This window comes from Apis cerana, linkage group LG8 (genome assembly GCF_029169275.1).
Source record: "Apis cerana isolate GH-2021 linkage group LG8, AcerK_1.0, whole genome shotgun sequence".
Classification (NCBI taxonomy): Eukaryota; Metazoa; Arthropoda; class Insecta; order Hymenoptera; family Apidae; genus Apis; species Apis cerana.
In genome coordinates, this window is record NC_083859.1 from 6,889,519 (window position 1) to 6,911,741 (window position 22,223).

At 34.5% G+C, this 22,223-nt stretch overlaps 3 protein-coding genes and 1 long non-coding RNA gene across 14 annotated transcripts; 2 read left to right on the forward strand and 2 right to left on the reverse strand.

The window, feature by feature from the left end:
• Positions 1-152: 152 nt before the first annotated feature.
• Positions 153-13,596, reverse strand: LOC108001702 (forkhead box protein D2-like). Of its 9 annotated transcripts, XM_062078488.1 has the most exons (9): positions 13,372-13,596; positions 10,949-11,309; positions 8,254-8,386; positions 1,967-2,551; positions 1,698-1,896; positions 1,583-1,631; positions 1,411-1,489; positions 1,192-1,311; positions 153-1,045 (listed from the first exon to the last, which is right to left on the reverse strand). In XM_062078488.1, the coding sequence occupies exons 2-9, from the start codon at positions 11,003-11,005 to the stop codon at positions 882-884; spliced, it is 1,386 nt and encodes a 461-aa protein (XP_061934472.1). In that variant the 5' UTR covers positions 11,006-11,309; positions 13,372-13,596; the 3' UTR covers positions 153-881. The 9 variants fall into 9 exon arrangements, with proteins under 9 accessions (XP_061934472.1, XP_061934473.1, XP_061934471.1 ...); XM_062078489.1 differs by lacking the exon at positions 13,372-13,596 and having other exon boundaries at positions 1,192-1,347; positions 11,205-11,239; XM_062078487.1 differs by lacking the exon at positions 13,372-13,596 and having other exon boundaries at positions 1,192-1,332; positions 10,949-11,083.
• LOC108001705 (uncharacterized) lies at positions 5,650-15,850 on the forward strand. Its single transcript, XR_009830904.1, has 10 exons — positions 5,650-5,818; positions 5,907-6,036; positions 6,493-6,602; positions 6,735-7,591; positions 7,693-7,857; positions 8,516-9,106; positions 9,201-13,752; positions 13,846-14,046; positions 14,272-14,404; positions 15,460-15,850. It is a non-coding gene; the product is annotated as an uncharacterized LOC108001705 (long non-coding RNA).
• Positions 15,851-17,511: 1,661 nt separating this feature from the next.
• Positions 17,512-20,893, forward strand: LOC108001701 (dnaJ homolog subfamily C member 11). The gene is made up of 8 exons (XM_017062863.3): positions 17,512-17,697; positions 18,082-18,211; positions 18,285-18,528; positions 18,593-18,906; positions 19,005-19,212; positions 19,348-19,912; positions 19,986-20,115; positions 20,192-20,893. Exons 1-8 carry the CDS (start codon positions 17,626-17,628, stop codon positions 20,212-20,214), a joined length of 1,686 nt encoding a protein of 561 aa, XP_016918352.1. The 5' UTR covers positions 17,512-17,625; the 3' UTR covers positions 20,215-20,893.
• On the reverse strand, positions 19,209-22,211 carry LOC108001704 (uncharacterized protein C1orf50 homolog). Of its 3 annotated transcripts, none has more exons than XM_062078499.1 (4): positions 21,642-22,204; positions 21,240-21,571; positions 20,961-21,131; positions 19,209-20,455 (listed from the first exon to the last, which is right to left on the reverse strand). In XM_062078499.1, exons 1-4 carry the CDS (start codon positions 21,670-21,672, stop codon positions 20,429-20,431), a joined length of 561 nt encoding a protein of 186 aa, XP_061934483.1. In that variant the 5' UTR covers positions 21,673-22,204; the 3' UTR covers positions 19,209-20,428. The 3 variants fall into 3 exon arrangements, with proteins under 3 accessions (XP_061934483.1, XP_028524459.2, XP_016918362.1); XM_028668658.2 differs by having other exon boundaries at positions 21,240-21,568; positions 21,642-21,981; XM_017062873.3 differs by lacking the exon at positions 19,209-20,455 and having other exon boundaries at positions 20,902-21,131; positions 21,642-22,211.
• Between the last annotated feature and the right edge of the window lie 12 nt (positions 22,212-22,223).

Sequence of the window (22,223 nt, forward strand, 5' to 3'; positions counted from 1 at the left end):
GATTTTATATTAAAATTTTTATAATTAATTATGTGCAAAATTATATTAATCACACATAAAATATAAATTACAGAAATGTAATTATATTTGATCCTTTTTTTTTTTTGGAATAGATGATATGATGAAAGGTAAATAATATTCTTCTGACAATATTAGACGATAAATAATAGAGATTTATTTTTGATTTTCCATCTAATTACAGGAGCTGCCACGTGCGTTCGTCTTTGGAATAGCTCACAATTAGTCAATCAAACTAAGTACTTAGGCTTAGATATGTACACTGATGAATAGTCTTCCAGAGAAATTGTTTTTTTTTTTCTTCTTCTTACTATTGCAACCTACATATTCAGATACACAGATTTATCTTTTTCTTCTACAATTACTAGTTATTTATATAATATATATAAAAGAAAACATCTTCGAGTGCTTTCCTATTTCGCGAATACGCCTTATAAACTACTCGTTAATCGTTATCTCTATATTTGTTCCTCGCAGATTCATTTCTTCTCTCGAAGAGAAACCAATTCACGAGGCACGAATCGGTCCCTTATCTCGTTTAAATATCGAATACTGTGCAGCAGTCGAAAACGCACGAGGATAGGGTTGCAGTGTTTATCGTCTCAAGTGGAAGAAATCTTTCACACTCCTCTACGGGCCGGAATTAGTATCACTATAGACCAGTTCCAGCATTCCCTCCGCCATAGGTCCCATAGAATTTCATCATTCAGTGAAAGGAAATACTTCGATATTTCGCTTTTCTGATCTACCAGTTGGTGAAAGATCGATCTGAAGATCAATCGATTCGACGTCGTTTAAATGGACGCAGAATGATCCTTTGAGATTCTTACGAGATGCTCAGTTTATAACGGTGATAAATTGATTCACATGAAGCACTTGGACCGCGATTGAAACTCCATGGGTGCAAATCCAGTCGTGGAAACCCCTGATGGAGTTGTAGAGCCCATCATTCCTGAAGGAACACCTACACTGCCTACGCTGGTACTGGATACTGCTACAGTTCCTGGCTCCTCTTTTACGTTCACCACTAGAATCGAAAGAGAGATGCTCGGATTCATTTATTTCCTTTTGACGAACAGAAAAATAAGCAAAATAATATTATCGTATTATTCTGTTGGAATAATGCGAATATTATAAATTGGAATACAGAAACACCAGGTCGAAGATAATTACTTTCAGGCCAATAGCACCTGGTAGGCACTGTTTCTTGAGTCATGGCGGCATCGTGCCTCCTTGCGAAACTACTTCCAAAAGAACCACTTGTCATCGAGCCTGAGGAACTCGTGGTTCCACCTGGAACATCCAAGTAATTGCCTTGAAACGCTTTGTCTGATCATGAAGCATTTTACCAAGTCGAATATTAAAAATGTTTTAATTAAAATAGAGACTCACTTAACGAGGTGCCTAATTGACTGTAACCGTTCATGTTAGGAATCTGCATGGACTGCATTGGTTGCAATTGCGGCTGAAGCTTCAAGAAAAATCCAAATTTTGTTATTATTGACCGTACCTCGATTTTTGGGTATATGATAAAAATGATGACACTGATGAGAGAAGCACTTACTGATGGACAGTGGCTGTAGGGCAGCTGAGACTGTTGAAGACTCCAAGCACTGGAATTACAGGTAAACAGAGATTTAACGATGGACTTTAAGAGACGAGGGGATAATTAACGATACCTGGTGTCGTATCTGGTGTACGTAGACGGAGCATAGGACGGTGGTGAGGGGCCAAACAAGTTCCTGGGACCTAAGTGGACGTGCGTGGGAGTGAAAGGGTCGCCGAACAGCGGTTTATACGGTGCATTTCTATATGGTCGCTTCATACGTCTACGCCTCCTATAGTTACCATTTTCAAACATATCCACGTATTGCGGGTCTAAAAATGGAATATTGTATGGAATCCTAACTGCTACAATTGTTCCAGATTTAAAAGATTGAACACCAACCGAGAGTCCAAAAGTTTCCTTTCCTCTCGCCACCTCCATCGCGTGGTACTTTCACGAAACACTCGTTCAACGATAGATTATGCCTGATAGAATTTTGCCAGCCTTTTTTGTTCTTCTGAAAGTAGGGAAATCTGGCGGTAATGTAAGCGTAAATCTCGCTCAAAGTCGCCCTTTTCTGAGCGCTGTGCTGTATAGCCATGGCGATTAGAGCAACATAACTATACGGAGGCTTTTTGCTGGCCGAATCATTGTTAGTATTCCCATTTCCGGTTACTGTCGCCGTAGAGGAGCCGTCCGCTACTGTTGTCGGGGTGGAGGGTGTCGATGGTGTCGATGGATTGCTGTTGGTGGTGCTATGAAGAGCTCCGGTCGGTGACGATCCCTTTTCATCAAGATGATGATGAGTGGAACCTGTCGAATGCATGGAAACCGCAGAATTCGGGCTGTGTAGGCTGTGATGAGAGTGATGATGACTCAGAGACGTGTGGTGCGATGTCAGCCCTCTGGTGAGGTTCACGGAAGAGTCCAGCTCCTTCGATGCGACACCGATGCAGCCATTTTGCATCTCTGATACAAAGCTGCTCACTGAAAATATTGCAAGCACGATTTAAATTGCGTCGATATTTTAAATCAACTTGGAGGATGCTCGATCGAATCATCGTTCGATCATGAAATTTTAGATGCATTTAGAGAGAGAAGAGGGAGAATTTTTAATCGAATTTGATAATCTGGAAGAATCTTATCCACTGTTACCAGAGGAGACAAGAAAAGAGATTAGATGATTTTAATTCGAGACTAAACTTAGCCTCCAAGAAATTGGACAATGGAACCGACTCGATCGATCTACATGCTGGTACGACTTCCTAGAAATCTCAGTCGAGGTAAAACAATTCAACCTTTGAAAGGAATTCACCCGGCGTCATTTGAGCTTCGACGATAAGCTGTTTGGAGAAATGAACGTCTGAGGCACACTGGGTGTCCTTAAGTAAAATTATGTCCCTTGTTTTTCATTCGGAATGGGAAAAAAGGGAGAAAGAGGAACATTTGTAGACGTTTCGTTAACGAAAATTTGATAGTAAATACCAGGTAATATAATTACCTGGATTAATTTAATTTAATTTAATATTTAATTCATAATCCTGTTTTTATTCGTGCAAGTGCATACATACTGGACGAATCGTGGATAATTGACCATCAGAAGTTTTAAAGGTGGAAGAAAATCAGCGGAAAACACGGAGATATGAGTCAGAAAAGGAGTGCGTACGTGCATGGCGTCGAATATTCACCGGTGCCTCGCGGCACATGTAACTGGAACCGTAACTAGACACCGATAAGTTAAGCACGGCGCACTTGCGCAACAGAGAGGTTTGGAACAAAAAGAAAAACAAAGTATGAATTTTCGCAAATTCAGTCGGATCGGTTACAAGAATAGAAGAGCGAAGAACCGAATATTTCACAATTTAACTTACAAAATGATAGAATATTCAATTTATTCGATGTATCTCGCAGTTCGATCTGAATGTTATCAATCAACTAGAAGCTGGGGAACATCCATTCCCAGGATACGCGAATCCAGGCAAACATGATATCCCTAAACTAACGGCAAACCTCCAGGGTATATGATTTTCAATGCAGAGAGAGGTTTCGTCATTTGGGGGCACGATGATCCACGTTTCCACAACGGTAACATGTTCCATCCACGTGTATATTGTATACTCTGGTCAGGTGCTTAAGCTCATTTCGTTAATTATACTAGTCGTATATGCCGAGAAAAATTAATAAGTATTATGGAAAACGCGTATAAAAATAATTTATACGCGGGATAAAGAGAAAGTAGAAATTAAAATAAGCTCGTACCCTTTCGTTATTATATCATCAAGATTGAACGTCATCTTTTACAGATCACGTGCCGGAGATTCGATATACGATATCGACCTACGGTGAACACCTAACATGTTCTACACAAGCTCATAGACTCCTGCGTGTAGATTTAAGGTACACAAGCGGACGACGAGATCGCGATAACTCGAAGCGTTTGCCAACACACCTGACTGCAACTGGAGATCCATTGCTACGCGACACCTACGAGACCACATCTGCTCTCGTCATGGGATCCCTTGTTTCAAATTGTATGCGACAGACAATCGTCGACAGTGAAAAACATTGGAGAAGGAAAACGTTTAATTTCCCAACCTGTGTCAAAGGTGAAATTATAAATGTCGTGTAAGTGGATCATAACGCACAAAATATATTTCACAATGTGAATTGTCGAAGAAAAATGCAGTGTTCAGCTGCATTGTGAAAACCTGTGACGTAATCACAGGCTTGCGAAAATTGTTGGCCTTCGTCGAGGTATATTTGTAACGATGATTTAACGATGTCTGCAGATTTATAAAACAAGTTCATGAGTTCTTGATAAGTCGGGGGCTAATTAGGTTATGAATCTGTTTCGTTGAGTTTCTCTTTTATATGTATATATATATATTATAACGTCAAGGATCGAGAGAAAATTCAGTTCAGCTCGAAGCCTTCCTATGATGAAAAACAAAACGAAAGATAAGAGGAAGAAAGTTTATGCGGATCGATTAAAGCGATCCTCGGGGCGAAGGTCGTTGTCTTCGTGATCGTTGTCGCGCTGAAAATCATGGCATTCGCATTCCTGAAATGCTGCGGGTTCCGCGAGGAATCGGCGTCGATAAGCGAAATACAATACATCGTGACATCACGCTGCGAATCGCACGCCTTTGTCCTCGTCGTCATTGTTTCTCTTTGATTAGGTCGACTGGCACTCCGATTCTAACATGACCTTTACTTATATCCTCGAATAATTCGATTTTCCATCATCGAACGAAGAAACAATTCCTTCTTTTTTTTTTTTTTTTTCTTAGCCAATTAATCAACTGCAAGGAAATATGATCATTGAAATAAGGTGAAAGTCATACTCCTTTCAATATCAAGTATCATGGCGATTATAGCGAGCTAGGATAAGCATTAGAGGGCGTCAGGGCACGTGTTCAATGATTCCATTCCTGCCCAGCTACTGAAGGGATCCCATTGGACTAGGCCACTCCCACCCATAGAATAGCACGTGCCTTCCTACACCGATACCATCAACCCCAAACGTATTTTATGACCTGTGTAACAGTAAGTACTTACTTCCAACTTGAAGTATCGTATTCCATTCACGTGTGATCAATCTTACCATCTTCGTTTCTAATGAAAACGAATCTACGCGATAATTATTCTAGAAATTTTTTTTTAAAAATAATATTTAATCCAATTTAATTGTTTCTGAATCGACAGGGATATCCAAGTATGGAATGGCTGTTCGAAATGGGGAATCGAAAGCGAATTTCTGGAAAGAAGTAAGCGCGAAGAAATTACGAAGGCGCCCAAGTAAACGGAATCAAGGGGCCAGAGGGTCATATGCACGATAACTCATCTTATGATATCTTCCACGTAAGCCAATCACCGAGTGGTATCTCGACCTCGTCAAACGTCGTAGCGACATCTTCATAGGTATTCTCGTTTCACAATTAACGAAGGAAATAAAAATTAATTTTCTTGTAAATTGAATCGAGAATCGATCGCTTTTATCTTGGACGAATTTTTATTCCTTTTTCCCCTTTTCATCGTGCAACGTAAGTAACAATTCCTCTTACATTTATCTCTCGTTCTTCTCTATCTAACAACCTGTTGTGTTATCATATTTACTGCAGAGAATATATTTATATATTCGGTATTTTGCAGCGAGAACGAGGCTGAATCTGGACGAGGTCCGATCGAAAACAGACACCGACGTTACTTAACGATGATAATATTCAGGGGGCCCGACTGTATTCTTGCCACTTGGTTCGTCGTCGAACATTTATCTCATTTTCTTTTCTCGCGGCGTTTTGCAACCGACCACCCGTCATTTCTGATCGTTTTATCGTTTTAGAGAGCCAAGGAGCCGGTCGGTTTAGACGCCGATAAGGAAATCGAGTACAAATTGCGTGACTCTCCACCTCCTTATCTGCCTCTGGACTTCTATGCAAGCTGTAAATGACACTTCTCAGATTTACCTACCGGTGGGTGGACATCTAACGTGAAATTATGCTCGTCATCAAAAGTATCGTATCACCTGGCTATTAAATGTAAATCGATCGATCGATCAAATTTGCACGAGGATCGAAAATTTTATTGCATCGATATTAACCGTTGTAATTGGATGAACGCCCGCGATTTCCTTATCAACTAAAGAGTAACCCAGAACCGTGCCCTTGTTTACTAGAAATCTATTTTAACGCGAGTAAATGATATTACGTTCGCGGCCTGGTTTCCGAATAAATAAATAGAATTACGTTATCGACGATGAATAAATGGAGGCACTATCTGGCGGTTTTTTAGTCAGAAATCATCGAGATTCTTGAACTCGTTCCACAGAGGTGATAAAACGGATAACTGTACTTTAAAAAAAAAAAAAAAAAGCAAGTATAACTATGGTATAATTATGATAATGAAATTATCAACGTTTTGTTTGTTAGTTTCGTGTAATTAGAAGGCTCTAAAGAAGCTAAACTACGACCCCAGTTAATCAGAGCACCGCTCAAGCGCTGCACAATTAAACGTGTCAACTTTCTATGGAGCTTTATCGGTGAGTTTTTATTAGCCCGATAAATATGCATGCATAATCGTGAATATGACTATTAAACGCACCACGAAAATGTAGAACATCAGTCGAGACACTTATTAGCTAGTATTTATACTGTTTACGATATTTTTACAGCAAGAAAAAAATTTTTTTTTTTTAAAAGTCATCAAAAAGTGCCGAAGTTTCAAGATCGAGAAGAAAAAAGATCTTAAATACACTTTTAACGCTTTTGCGCGTGTAATAATACGAATAGACGATCAATTGTAAAAATATTATTGGCCGAAATTTGCGAGTAATTGCGCAAAATTTCTTTCCGTTTAAAAAAAAAAAAAGAAGAAGAAGAAGAAGAAGAGGAAACCCGGAAAATCATTCTTCGTCACTCGCATCTGGAAAAATTTTTCGACTGCTACCTACGAGGAAGATCCTTCGCGTCGTCATCGGGACTGACTAATAGCTTTATCTAATCGAACGGAGCAGACTAAAGATTTTTGCGACGTGTACGCGATCAAATCGCGTGCACACGCGCATAACTCGCTGAAGATATTGATACCAACCTTCTTAGATTTCAACGGAGCCCAACGTCTATCTTCAGCGATTAGCGAATCAGAAAAATCTGGTAACACGAAACTCTGGGTGCGATCATTTCCTCTTTATCAGAGGATTTATATGCTCTTTTAACTCTTCCGACGTCATTTGTCTTCCATCGTGTACAAGGAAAATCACTCTTCTCATGAGTCGATATTATTATTATTATTATTATTATTATTATTATTTCTTTTTTTCTTTAATTACAATCTACTATGTATATTGCAGCGATCCGCGTGAATAAGAATTTTACTTCAGTTTTTGATTGGATTCATTATACTTCCATAAACAAATCTATCCACCGAACCTGCCTTTTTCCATCCCGACGAATGATTAATGGACATGGCGTTAACAACCAACGTATGAAGCTGGACACGTCCATCAGCAACATAATATTAATACAACATGTATACACCATCTATACGAAAACAATGCATCTCGCTGATTGTAATTGATAAATCGTCAGAGTATATATATATATATATATATATAAACCCTCTGTTTCCAGGTATACACGCATCATTTGATACACAGGGTATATATTTCCATTAGTGATCATTTTTAACCCGAAACTGTCGAGAATGAACCACTGACAGCTTCTCGAAGAAGCGCAATCGAGGCAGAGAATGTGAACTAAACGACACGTGGAGAGATTAGGATGCAGCCTCCACCGGTATATCATCCATTACTGTCTTTCTCTCTCTCTATCCCTATCTCTCTCTCCCTCCCTCCTCCAGTTTTTACTTTCTTTCCTCGTTCTATTTATTCCCCCTTCCCTCGTAACGCTTCTATCTTCTTTCAGATTATTCTCGACCGGTTTTTCCGTCTCTTTTCGCTCCCTGTCCCGTGCCTTTCAGTCAGTGAGGAGTCGCGCGACACTTGAGCAGCATTTTGTATTATTAGAACGTGGTTTTCGGGTACCGTGAACACGAAGAAATCATTGGTGGCGACATCCCGATGACGTCAAGCCAGTTTTTCAACGTCACTCAACGCGTTTTTAGATACATGCTCGAGTGGTAACGATTTTTTGTTGATCGTGGTTAGGTACGGCGCGAAATGGAACACTTACCTTGATGCAGGGGGGGAAGGGGAGATGGCGGGGACACCTGAAAAGGCTCCTGCTTGATCTTCAACGAATGAGACGACTCCTGCATCCCGCCCAGCCCCGTGACACCCAGATTTCCATTACCTTGCTGTAATTCCTGAAACGAAACAAGGAAATTCATTTATTTTAAACGTATCCCTTACCGACGTAAGGGAACAATGATTTCAAAGGAAGAATTTTTCTACGCTATATCCGATATATATTAAGCTATTATATATGTTCGTAGGACGTGGTTTAAACGAAAAAATGACAGAGTAGATCGTGCAAATCTATGTGGCGAAACAATCAGACGCTATGAATTTGTACATGAGCAGTATTATGATGAACAAGGGGAGGGCAGTGATGAAAGGTGAACGAACCGGAGAATCGTGCAACGTGAACGACGTTGGCGCATCCACGAGGCCGGGCCAAAAAGACTTCTGGCTCGTAGCTGGCAATGTTTGAAGTGCCGTCGCCGGAAGCTTACAAACACCGGCCCGGTGTTGTGACATCGTATTATGCCAAGCGAAACTTACGATCTCGCTAGATCGTTAATTTGCGATCCAGCTTTACGACGTCTAGTTTGCACCGAACCACTGATGTACTTGGCAAAAATTCGTCAAACAACTAGCCCACCAATACTCCGTGTAACTATCGCACAATCCTTGTTCTCCTCCATTCTAGGCAAATTATTATTCAAATAACAGAATGTAATTCGTATAATTATACGTAAAATTTTGTAAGAGAGCGAAATACAGCGCAAAAATGTTGCGCCACGTCACGTAGAGCTGAGCAGTTTCTGTTCTTTTTTTGTTTCGAAGCAAATTAATAAATATTGGTAAATATATATTTTCGATTTATTCTATTCTATCGATCGGACAAAGGGCCGATGTCGTTGACCCAGAGTTTATATAATCCGTTTCATCTTTCAGTTCACGATTATTCTCACGGCTGGAATTGTCAAAAGCGGTTTGCAAATGTGGCAGAATATACAGAGATCGCGTGGAATATACCGCAGAAGTGCATCAAGGGTTGACACTGAAAAACGTTCTCGAGAAATCTGTCGAGGCGGTTGGCTGGAACACGTGGTCACCTCGTTAATTCGCTAGACAGCCATTAAATTAAGCTCCTATACCGCCACCGGTGAATGCTTTGAACGAATAGGAAAAAGAGAATCAACATAGCTGGATTCTTCGAAGGACGAAAATTTTAAGATCACTTTTGGATCACTATCGGTGTACTTGCTGGAAGAAATATGCGCAGAGGTTGGAAAGAAAGTGGTAAATGAAAAAGAAGTAATGTATCTTGTATGCGAAGGGCGTTAATCACTGGATGCGTTCACAGAATCATAGTTTTTCATAGAGATATTAAAAATTGCTAATGATAATTTGAATTTTGTAAATAAAGAAGCAATGGGTGGAAAATAGGGAAATACCGCTTGATAAATTACATGTTTTATAAACAAACAAATGAAAGTTGGTTTATTGTTTCTGATGATTTAGCTTGTTTGCACTACATACAGAGTTCAACATGACTAAAGATAGAGGGCCTATAAACACTTCTGTAGATCAACAAATGAATGAGATTTAGAACCTCAGGATAAACTTATATCTTTGATCCTTTGTTTTTGATCATATTTTAACTCTATTTGATATAAGAGAAACGATCAGATTTTGAAAAGAATAATAAGAATAAATTAAATAATTCTTGTTAGAGAATTAATATATTAAATTCATAGATTTTAAAATCATCGTGCATCAAGATGAGTATTGAATTATGCTTTAACAATTTACTCTATTCCTTTCAGCAAGTGTATCAATATACAGCGATGGAAGTCAGGTCGTGGGAGAGGAAAGATCAGCATAGGTCGACAACGTGAGAGGCAACTTCTCTTATCACTGCCTCGATAAAAGCTCCTCTGCTTTTCCTTCAATTTATCAGCAGTTCGTTTATTTTGAATAACTAGTTCGCGTGTCTGCCCCAGAATTATCGTCTCATGACCACCTAATAATCATATTCTGCCTTCGATATTGCTTTAATTTAACTCAGCACGGAGTATACTCCTACAACTGGCCTGATTTAGCCTGTTAGCCATAGTAAGACGAGCTTCTATCGATTTCTCGAGCTCGCTTTGTAAGTCTATACCACATCCAATCGATCCACAGGTTGAATCAAATATAAGTTCATTCATGGAAGAGGGCTATTCAATAAATTCAACGTCTATGTTCAAAGTGGATGATTCTACTTTCTCGAAGAAATTCCTTGAATTTGAATAAAGAAGAGGCGAGAGCGACGATTATTTAGAAATGGAACGTGGTTAATAATATTCGACGAAGACGCAGATCGGATAGTTGCGAAATTTTCGAGGTCACGACCTCCATTTTTCTCTTTTTTCTTTCCCTCGTATGCGACGATAAGCAACGCTGCTCAACACTCTCGATTATCGGTCTCTCGACTGAACGTTTGACGAACGTTAATTTGAAAATCCATGAAAATTCAATAAAATTCAACGATTTGTAATAATAATTAACTTCGCAATATCCTAATAACGGGATTAATTCCCTATGTGATATAATTATAAAAATTCATGGAATACCATGTAATTATTTGACAAATGATCTTTCATGGTCCTCCATGATTTACAGATGGGCCGTATTAAATGATTAAGATTGAAAGTTACCCCAGCGACGGGAATGACGTGCGAGACCATCCTTGGTTTGTCCAGGTCGTAATTCATAAAAATGCTGGCCGTTGCAGCTGCATTTACACTATGCTGCACGGCTAAGTCCTCCCAATAGGCGGGCAAGCCCTCCACTGTTCAACACTGATTGTTTCAAAATGTTCTAATTTGTTTGGAAGGGATGTTGTTAAGTTTTTCAAATGCACTGGCACAAAATTGTTCAAACTAACAACTAATCACTGATCACAAGCTACACCTTTAATAGTTGATGTTACATCTTTAAGAGGAGGCTACCTTGGCACACCAGAACAGCATCAGGAAATGATGGAAAATAATAATTCTTCCAACTTGTTGATACGATCTGTAACAAAAAAAATAGCAGATACATAGTCCATAAAATGTCATAATATTCTTTCTTACTTAACTTTATTGAATATAAAAAACAATTTTCAAACAATCTTATCACGCTTATCAATATTTACGCATCCTACAGGCCTAACATCTTCTTCGCCAAATAGGAAATAACCGAAATGTCCCCCCTGCTCGTGACAAATGAAGCGGAGCTACACAATTCCCTTCAACGATTCTCAACGTGGAAAAACTCGTGTTAGAAGCTCAAAGCCGCCGATTCGATGGGATAAGGAGTTTGACACGACTCCAGAAGGGAATTCGTTGACGAGCGAGCAACAGCTGAACACTTAGCCGAGCACGAGGAAAGAGACCCCATCCCAGGGGAGTCGTTGAGACTTCCGGCGGCCGCCGACAGAGGATCCTCGATACGTCCTCTGACGGACATGATCGTAAATTTCGACAATAAGAGGATATACTATGCCAACTCATTTATTTTAACTTTAGAATGTGCACATTAAGAAATATTCATGTCGGTTTATCGCTGTTGGATGAGCTCATTAATTGGATATCAGCGTTAAAGAGCTGTAAATGTATCGCAGATTAATGGCCTCAGTGTTAATCCGGATCACTTTTTTTCCTTTAACAATTAAGATATTAATATTGAAAATTAATTAATAAAATTTATTAAGAATCTACTATATACGTACAGCTTGATTAAAAAAACGCGATCACAATCCGCTATTGTCAATCAAGGATCGTAAAACTCGTGAATGGATTCAATAAATATCTATTAATTAATTTTAAACAGAGAGATAATCTTAATAATTGTGGAAAATATAAGTTAGGACTCAATAGGCAGAAAATTAATTAATACCGAGCTGAAATCAGTAAATTAATTCAATAATGAGTGATTTTCTTGTTGAAATCTTTTAAGAATATATTATATATTAATTGATGCCTGATTTATGGAAGTACAGACAGTTGTTTTGACGTAATTAGGAGAGCCCCTTATCTCCTCTGACAGAAGGAAGAGCCGTTTATCTGGCTGTTTACTAAACATACGCGTTAAGTTCATAGAAATTCTTGCTCGATCGAAAAACGAAGTTTATAAACTCACTTCTGGCTATGATATTTTAGACATTTCAACAATAATATTGCACGAAATCCATCTTTTTATTTTGGCTCGTGTGCTACGATAGTAAACCATTTCATTCATAAGTTTCTTGATCATAAATGAGTTCTTGTAAACGCAAACGTTAGATCAACAACGATCCGGAGGTTCTAGAGGTGATGAACTTTGCACATGACGTTGCAGACGAGATCGTCGACATCCGACGGCGTCGCAGGTTAAGACCAAAACCTAAGTCCGAATTCCTTCCTTTTTCTTTCTTTCTTTTTCTTTTTTTTCTTTTTTTTTTTCTTTTTTTAAATTACGAAGCTAAAAATAATCAAAGTTTGCACGCTGAATCTTTGAAAAGCGATGAAAGACACGAATGTTTTAACGTGCAGATAATTTTTACAATAACTTGATACGATACGAAAAAATTGTATCTAGTATCTTAAGTGAGAAAACAATTTTGATGTATTCTGTTCTTTTCTTTAATGGATTTTCTTTATCTTTTTAGGGCTCTTTAAACTTTCCAAGCAAATCTCCGGGGATAGGAAAAAGAGAAAGAAGATATTAATAAAAAAAAAAAAAAAAAACTCATACTCATCTGCTGTAAGTATTTCTTCATTGAAATAATCCAAAACACTTCATTCTCTATTTTCGAGACACGAATAGAAGATTATTAATATCTGAAAGCTTTAAAGACCCTTGTTATGTTAAATAATCACCAATAAAAAGAAACCAATCACATTTTCTGCAACTGAAATCACAAAAAAGAAATGCCTACATTCAAAATAAAAGAAAGAAAAAAGTTGTCACCGTGTAACCAAGAAGAAGAAAAAAGAAAAAAGAACCACCACAATACTTTGATATAATAATTTGATTAAAATTCTTATTATCAAAAATTATTAAACGGATCACTAGAAGCTTATAAAACTATAACAAACTAAAACAAACAACTCACAGTGATCAAGAAGTGAAACAAGCCTAAGCCGAATCTTCGATCGGACGACGAAAGATGGATCACCAGGGAAGTTTACCTCGTTCTTAGCACTGCGATTGCGAGGACGAGGTTTTTTTTTTTTTTTTTTTTCTTTAACACTTGTGTCGAATCGCGATCGCGTGGAAACGGTCGAGTAGCAGCGGAAACACGATGAGCTTGAGAGGAGAGCCAACCGAGATTGAAACTAATTGAGAATGTCGAAGCGGACCAGCGAGTGTTTCGAAGCGGGTGGAGGCGCACAGAGGCGGAGTTTCGTGGTCACCGAGCCGTCCAACTTATCAGAGACCTCCCACGTCTGGTTCTCCGCCCCTTGTGACTAGAACAGCCAAAAATCCTGTCTTCGTAGGCTACTTCCATACTCTCTGACTTTATTGTTACTCGTTATTAAGGCAATGTCAAGTACCCATAAAATGATTTTGATAAACTTCTTTACAGGAAATCGAGCGGAAAAGAAGGATAAACGGTGCGATGCGTTTGTTGGAGGAGGAAGGAAGAATTATTTTTATTGAGACTGAAGAAAGAGGCAACAGTTAAGAATAAGAATGTCTGGCTATTCGTTATTGTTGATGCGCTGATTTATTATTTGTTATACTTCCAATGGGAAGTTTGTAAAGAGAGTAGAGTGATTATTAAATGGTATGAAACAAATATTACATTTAGAATGATAATATTATTTATTTATCAGGTTTTACAAGTTGTTGAAATTTCTGAATATAAAAATGTCTTGAATAAAAAAAATAATTAAAAACGAATCGTTGGATATTACATTGTAAATAAGATTAAAATATATTCGTTTATTTATTTATTCTGAAATTTCAATGTTACATCAATTTATATTAATGATAATCGTGATATATCTAGGGGATTGTGTAGCCAAGACTTTTTTTACAATCACATCTATCCGACATCCTTCGATTTCGACCACGGACAAACACATTTGTTGTGCTCTACTTTAGAAAGAATTGGTCCAATATCGGTCATCAAGTGCAATTATGTAAGCATGTTCAGGTACCGCTTAAGAAATCACATTAGGCAATCGTGTTTTGCATGATAATCATTACCTAGAATCCTGAAGGAATTAAGGTCATCGAAAGAATTGCTGAACTCAATGGAAAACGCCTGGTCAGGTTTTAATCGCGCCTGGTCTGATCATTGGATTGCCGTTTCCACTTTGCCGGTTTTCAATGCGCACGCGTTCATTTGGATCGATACTGTGCAAAGTTTATATCTATCTGTAAAAAAAAAGCTTCATCTTATCAATTATTAGATTCAAATTATATTCTATAATTAATATATACATTTCATTTTTCAAATCAAATATTTGTAGAAATTAATTTTTTTTTTTTCAAATGAAAGATTTACAAATTGTTCGTAGAATCGTAAATCTTTAATATGATGGACCTTTTTATTTCAAAAATTGAAGCACGCAGTTAATTTATCCATTAGAAACGTGTTTCTGATCAAGTTCCGTTTTTCGTGTTACACGAAGCATAGAGGGGAAAGAAAAGCGGTCGCCATGCTTTGGGCGGAGACTGCGAAACATTTGCCTCCTCCATTGGATGAAAAGATCGATCTGGTGCATCAGCTGCACGCGCCTGCTCAGTAAACGTCCTCTAATACCTCGTGATTCGTTTCGCTACGGAGTACTTACAGATTCCTACTGTACAGAATATCCTTTCACTTCCATAAAAACAATACCCATTGTTTCCCGGATAGAAAATATGTTTGAAGTACTTTTATTAGAAGGAGACTGTATTGAAATTTTTTCGAAGCAGATCTGAACCATTTCTAGTTGCTATAATTAAAACGAATTTCATTAAAATTTTATGATAATTAAGTATTATTCTAAAGCTATTGCGAATTTTTTTTTATTTCTTTTTTTTTAATAAATTTCAACAATTATAAAATTGATCAAGTGAAATTCATGTTAAAATTATCTTTTAAGAAATTTATCCTTGAAATTTTTAATTAAATAAAATTCATTAATAATTTTTATTGAAAATTATTTCAAAAGAAGATATGGTTTTATTTCAAATTGGTTTTTTCTAGATCTCGCAAATCAGTGAAACAATGGTCAACAGCCATACTAAGGAAGAATTCCAAAGGATCAGTTTCTTTTTATGGCATCTCTATCGGAATCGAAATCTCCGGACAAATAAACATCGCACAAGTTCCCAGCCATTGATCGTGAGCAATATAAATACTTCTTACTTGATATAAGTATAATTCTGAGAAATGGGACCGTGATACGTGCCACTGATTACGTAATGATTTAGGCAGGATACTGATAACGTCTGTAAAACCGAAGGGGTTACATTTCTTTAACTCTGCCTCAGAATGATTTTTTTTAATCATTTTAGTAAATATTATATGTTTATCTTATATATTTAATTTATTACTAGAGTAACATGAATTATCAGAAAAATAATTCTTAAGATTATAACTTAAAAAGACTTTCATATTATTCGTATAATTATATATATTATATTGTTCATATAAAATATTATTATGATTTGTCCTTTCTATCTCTATTGGATTCTTTCATTTTTATAGAATGATTTTCTTATTATATTTCTTCTTTTTTTTTTTTTTAAAGTATATTTCTCGTGATCAGTTTATTCATTGATTAGAGATTCATTTATCTAGCGTTATGTCACATTGATAAAATATATGTAAAAATTCAGAGAAAAGAATTAAGTTGATCCACAATCTTTTTTTGAAGATATAAAATATTAGATATCGTAATCGTAAAATATTATGCATTGATCATACTTGATGTTTTAATTTAAATTTATATAGAATTTTTATCATAGAATTTACTATATCACTCGGCACTATTAAGTCCTTAAGTATTGAACTATTCATTGAAATTTCCTATTCGAAAAAAAAAAACGATGGCCGGATATTTTTCAATGGTGATAACGGATTGTTGATCTAAGGCTAAGACTCACCGTCCTGGATGTTGTCACTGTAACAGTGTATTGTTAGAGTAGTACAATGAGCGTGTTTAACAATACCGCCGGCCGATCCAGCCGATTGTTTCCTCGCCTCTTAACGTTACTGTTGCCATTAGCCGCGGCGATTGCGATTAATTTGCTACTAAAACAACGTGTGCCTTGCCTGTCCAATTATTATCACGTGCACGATAATCTATTACAAGCGAGCTGATTATATCAAAAGAAATATACCATCTCTCAATTTGTTTGAAATAATTTTTAATCAAAACTTATGCGTACATAATACTTTAATTATTTTATATAAGCTCAGCTTAGATTCTTATAGGCGAGGAGCAAGGTAATTATTTTTATGAGTATAAGCTATGGAGAAACTATAAAAATTCCTGTCATTCATTCGTAACAAGTCACGCTTATGAAGAAACGATAAATTATTAGGAAATTCAATCCTTCGGTCCCTTTAAAAATTATAACTGACCTAACAAGCGCAAGGAAAGACGAAAAGAAAGGGAACTCTTGTTTTGATTAGGGAATGTCAAAGCAAACTGACTCCGTAGCACTGGGCTGCCCTTTTTTCTTAGTCTCTCCCTACCAATTTTATTGGATTTTTATGGTGGTTTGTCGTGACTGGTCGTGGTCACGTTCTATAGCAAGTCACTGCAAGCTATTGTGTCACGGTTATAGTATTCTTAAGTTAGCAAAAGATATATGTAAGCGTAGAATTATTTAAAATTATCGATTTGAAATATTTTTTTTCTCAAAAATATATATAGAAATAAAATCATCATTAGAGTATAAAAAATTGTTTAAAAAAAAATTATTGCAAATATTTATTGAGAATTCCATATGAATTATATAATAAATAATATAAAAATTAAATATTTACCTTTACAATTTTTTTTTTGTTATTTATGATCTTATAATCTTATGTAGACAAAAATAATAAAAAAGAAGATAAAATGTATAAAATTTAAAAAAACAAAGAAATGAAGAAAAATTCTTGTAATCATTGCAGTTGTACTTAAAATGAATCGAATAAATTTTTATCGTTATATTTATAATTGTTGAAAGTCGATAATGCAGACCAACAAAAATGAGCTTTTGCTCATCTAGCACCATCCGACGATGATCATAAGTACTAAATGATAACCGGTTCTCGACTGAGTCTTTCGTAACCTATAGAAGCAGAAGACTAAGTTTTAGGGAAGCATTAGTACTTGTAATTCGTCTGAATCAACGAAGAAAAAATCGAAATTTCGAAATGGATGACGACAATGATCAGGAACATTTAATAGAAGATGATTATTACACATTCCTGAATATCCCAAGAAATGTGAGTCAACACGACATTTCGAATTATGAACGTGTTTTTCTTGTCCGGTTTATTGTGAAGATCAATTCCTAATTTTCCACGTGACATACTATTTCTCAATGTCTGATGTAATCGATCTCTTCGTAACAATATAATATAAACTTTATTGCTAAGAAAAATTATCAAACACTATTACGTTCTGATATTAATTAATTTCTTTCAACATTGTAACATACTTTCATTTTTATTACTCTTTTTGTTTAAATCTCTTCTTTTCTAATAAATAAATAATAATAAATAATATAAAGGAATATATATTTTAAAATTGAATTTTTATAAAATTTTCCGACATTAAACGTAAAAGTTATTTATAAATATTTTAGTTACATTAGATTTATTTATTAGGCTACACAGGAAGAGATCAATTATGCTTATCGTAGGCAGAGCAAACTTTATCATCCTGACAAACATGTCGATCCTGTACTCAAAAAGGAAGCAGAAATTTTATTTAATCGCACTAAAGCAGCATATAAAGGTTTATATAGATTAATATTGTAAAAATATTTCAATCTATCTATTATATAAAATTAATATGTTGTTTATGTTAGTTTTAAGTAATCCCCATCAAAGAGCTATTTATGATTCAGTGGGTATTAGAGGATTACAAACTGAAGGTTGGGAGATAGTAGAGCGTACTAAAACACCTCAAGAAATTAGAGAAGAATATGAATATCTTGCAAAAGAAGCAGAGGAAAGAAAATTATTAAGGCTTACAAATCCCACTACTAGTATCACAATGAATATCAATGCTACAGATCTTTTTAATAGATATGACAAAGATTATGAAGATAGGTAATGTTCTGCAATTTTAATATAGTTATACATATTATAAAGTATATTGTATTTTAAAATATAGCAGGGACATACTTTCATGCATAGAAGTCAGTGGAATGTCTTTCACACAATCCATTGAAGCACCTCTTACTTTGCAAGACATTATAACAATGTATGGTCAATTAAGTACAAGAAATGGTATAGGTTCTGGTTCCATACATATAGCTGCAAAACGATTACTTTCATCGAAAGGTTGGATAGAATTGGAAGTTGGTGCTGGAAATGGACCAACAATATCATTTAAAGGTTTCCGTTTACTACCTCATAAATTGATGTTTAATGGAGCAACAGTACTTGAGTTCACTCCAGTCGAAATTAAGGCTAGTCTTGTAGGCAGTATGTTCATTCATCTTATTAATTATAGATATCAACTAATGAAAAAATATATATAATTTTTTAATTAAAATTAATTTCGGAAATTATATTAATTTTAGCACTTACAATGCAATTAGACACACATACAATAGGAGAGCTTACATACAATGCAGGTTCAGAAAGTTCTATGAGTACTGGCATTGTTAGAGATACAGATAGATCTTATACATCATTTTCCATACATCTTGGTATCATACGGTCATTTATTAGTTTTAATTACGTATATAAAATGCATGAGAAAGAGATGAAACTACGCGGAAGTGTAAAGTTAGTATTAACAAATTATTTTATTCATAATTATATACATAATTGTACATTCATATTGTATACATTATTGTATAGTATATAGTATATAGTGTTTTCAAATAATATATGCAAATTATAATATTTTGTTAATTATAGAGCTGGTACATTTGGATTAGTTGTAGAATATGGCGCGGAAAAAAAAATTTCGCGACACACTAGACTATCTGCAACAGTATCTGCTGGAGTACCAACAGGAGTCATGTTAAAACTTAAATTGAACCGTTCCTTTCAAACTTATGCATTTCCTATTCATCTTAGTGATGAAGTTCTTCCAGCCACTGTGTTCTATGCTACTGTAGTTCCAATAATGACATGGGTCATATTGAAAAAAATTGTGATAGATCCCATGGTAAAAAAACGAGAAGAGCGTGAAAAGGAGAAAGAAAAGGAAGTAAATAAAACGAGAATGATGGAAAAGCAGAAAGAAGCAGAGAGTGCAACTAAATTAATGAAAGCCACTGTGAGTAGGATAAGAGCTACGGAAGAATCAAAGAAGGGCTTAATTATCTCAAAAGCTTTATATGGAAGATTTGTTTATCCTCAACAAGATCAGTATAATTCAGATCAACGACCCATACATAGAGATGAAGTAATAGATGTAACTATTCCTTTACAATGTTTAGTAAAGGATTCAAAGTTAATTCTTTATGATGCATCTAAGGTATTATATAAAATTACTTACATTAAAATTAGTTCATCTTTTTTATCGTAAAATATAAATTTTAACATTGCAGAGCGAACTTCCAGGATTTTATGATCCATGTGTAGGAGAAGAGAAACAATTATTAATACAATATCTATTTCGTAATCAAACACATGAATGCATAGTAAAAGATAATGCACCAGTCAGAATACCATTACCATGTAAGAATTACGAAAATATTTTATAATCTTAATTATTATTTTTGCAAATATTAATAAAAAAATTGTTTTGTTTTAGCACATAGAGTAAATACAACATGACGCATGCGCTATCATAAAAAATTAAAATAAAGTCACAGTGGTTCATGGTAATAGTCTGTACTGCTTCACTGAATTCTTTCGATCATTTTTAGATTAAACTTCTACAGATATTTTGTTGAAGAAATTGAGTGTTCATTAATCATTTGATGATAATTTTATTTTCCCTGATGTAATCATTTGCATGAAGTCCCATGTAAAAAACACAGTGAAAGAATCAGAATATTGTCTTCATAAATACTGCCTATGAAATAGAAACAAATTGCATTAGATAAGACGACTAAATTGTCGTTATATAAAAAATCAAAGGAGAGCAAACTTATTATGCCTTTGTACAATTATAATAGACATATTTTTCATATTATCTACTATTCACATTATCTTGAAGATTAATAATTATTTGAAGAATCGTTTGTTGATAAAACTGTACATCTAATATGCAATTCATTAATATATAAAATATTTTTGTTGCATAAAGTGCAAAATGTATATAGAATTATATACATTATTTTTTAGAATTCGTATATTTTATTTGTTAATAATAATAGTATCATATGAATTACTATGAAAAGTGTAATTGATAAATTATACGAAATCGTGTTTTAGATCACTCATATATAATTTCTTCCTATAATTGTCTAATTCGAAAAAAATAAAAAATATAATTTAAATTTTAGTTGAATATACATGTTTGAAATGAACAAATTTATTTAAATTGAATACATTATATATTATTTTTACATATTTACATTTAAATCAAGACTTTTATAAGTAGGTGTTGAAATATTAGACCAAAGATTGGCCAACATAGTTATTTCTTTATTTTTTTTATCAATTTCCTCTAAAGATGTCCATGAACGATCATGTTCTAATCTGTAGGAACCTTTGTAAATTTGAATTGGTCCAGAATTACCCCATTCCTATACAAGAATAGTATATATATATATATATATATATATAAAATATATATTAAATTTTTAACAACCTTTTTTTAAATCTAGAATAAAATAAAATTATAATTGACTCACTTCTGGACTAATCATTGAAAAGTATAATTGTCCAGTTTCTCTTTGATACAAATGATATACATGTCCAGGATGTTTTACAAAATTACAAGAAACATGATGTAATTTCATATTCCAATCTGCTTCTGTGAGGATATTTTCAGCCTGTTTCTTTAGAGCTTTTATTTGCTCAACAATTATTTGCAACTTGCTACAGGCATTTGCTTTGATAAAGTTATCTGCTTTTTCAATTTCTGTTGCCAATGTAATTAAATCTTGTTGACATGTTTTAGCTACTGATTCTGGATCATTTAGCAGAATACCTTGTGGTTTAATATTACGCTCTACAAGAGCTACTGTTTTCATATTAATAATAAATATTAATTATTATATTAAACAAAAAACTTAGTAATAGAAAAATTATACCTTTAGTAAGCAAATCCTTAGAATTATCCATATTACTAAATTATCATTTCATAAATATTTCATTTTTACTTTTAATTATGTATGTAATTATTTTATGATCATTAAGAAACAATTTATAAACACTTAAAAATAATTTGTAAAAACTGTAAATTAGCCGTAATAGTAAAAAAATATTAATATAATAAAGATTTTATAATATCATAGATAAAATATATCAAAAAGTTCAAATAATAAATAAAAAATAAACTGTCTTTGAATTATGACAATCTCAAAAAAAATATAAAGTACATATCAATGCCTCTCTGTCACAAAGGTAAGTATAGGTAACTAAACTTAACTAAAGCAAGGTTATTTTATTAAATTCTTGTTCACATGGAATCATATTAAAATGTAAGATGTAAGATATAATTTTAAATATTTATATTATAAATATAAATATAATAAATATTTTAATATTTTAATATTTTAAGAGTATGCAAAAATTTGTATAAAATTTTCTTTATTAATATATATTTGTTTTTCTCAAATATAATAAATCTATATATGCTCAATTCATTTTTCAATGATTGAAAATTGTAATAA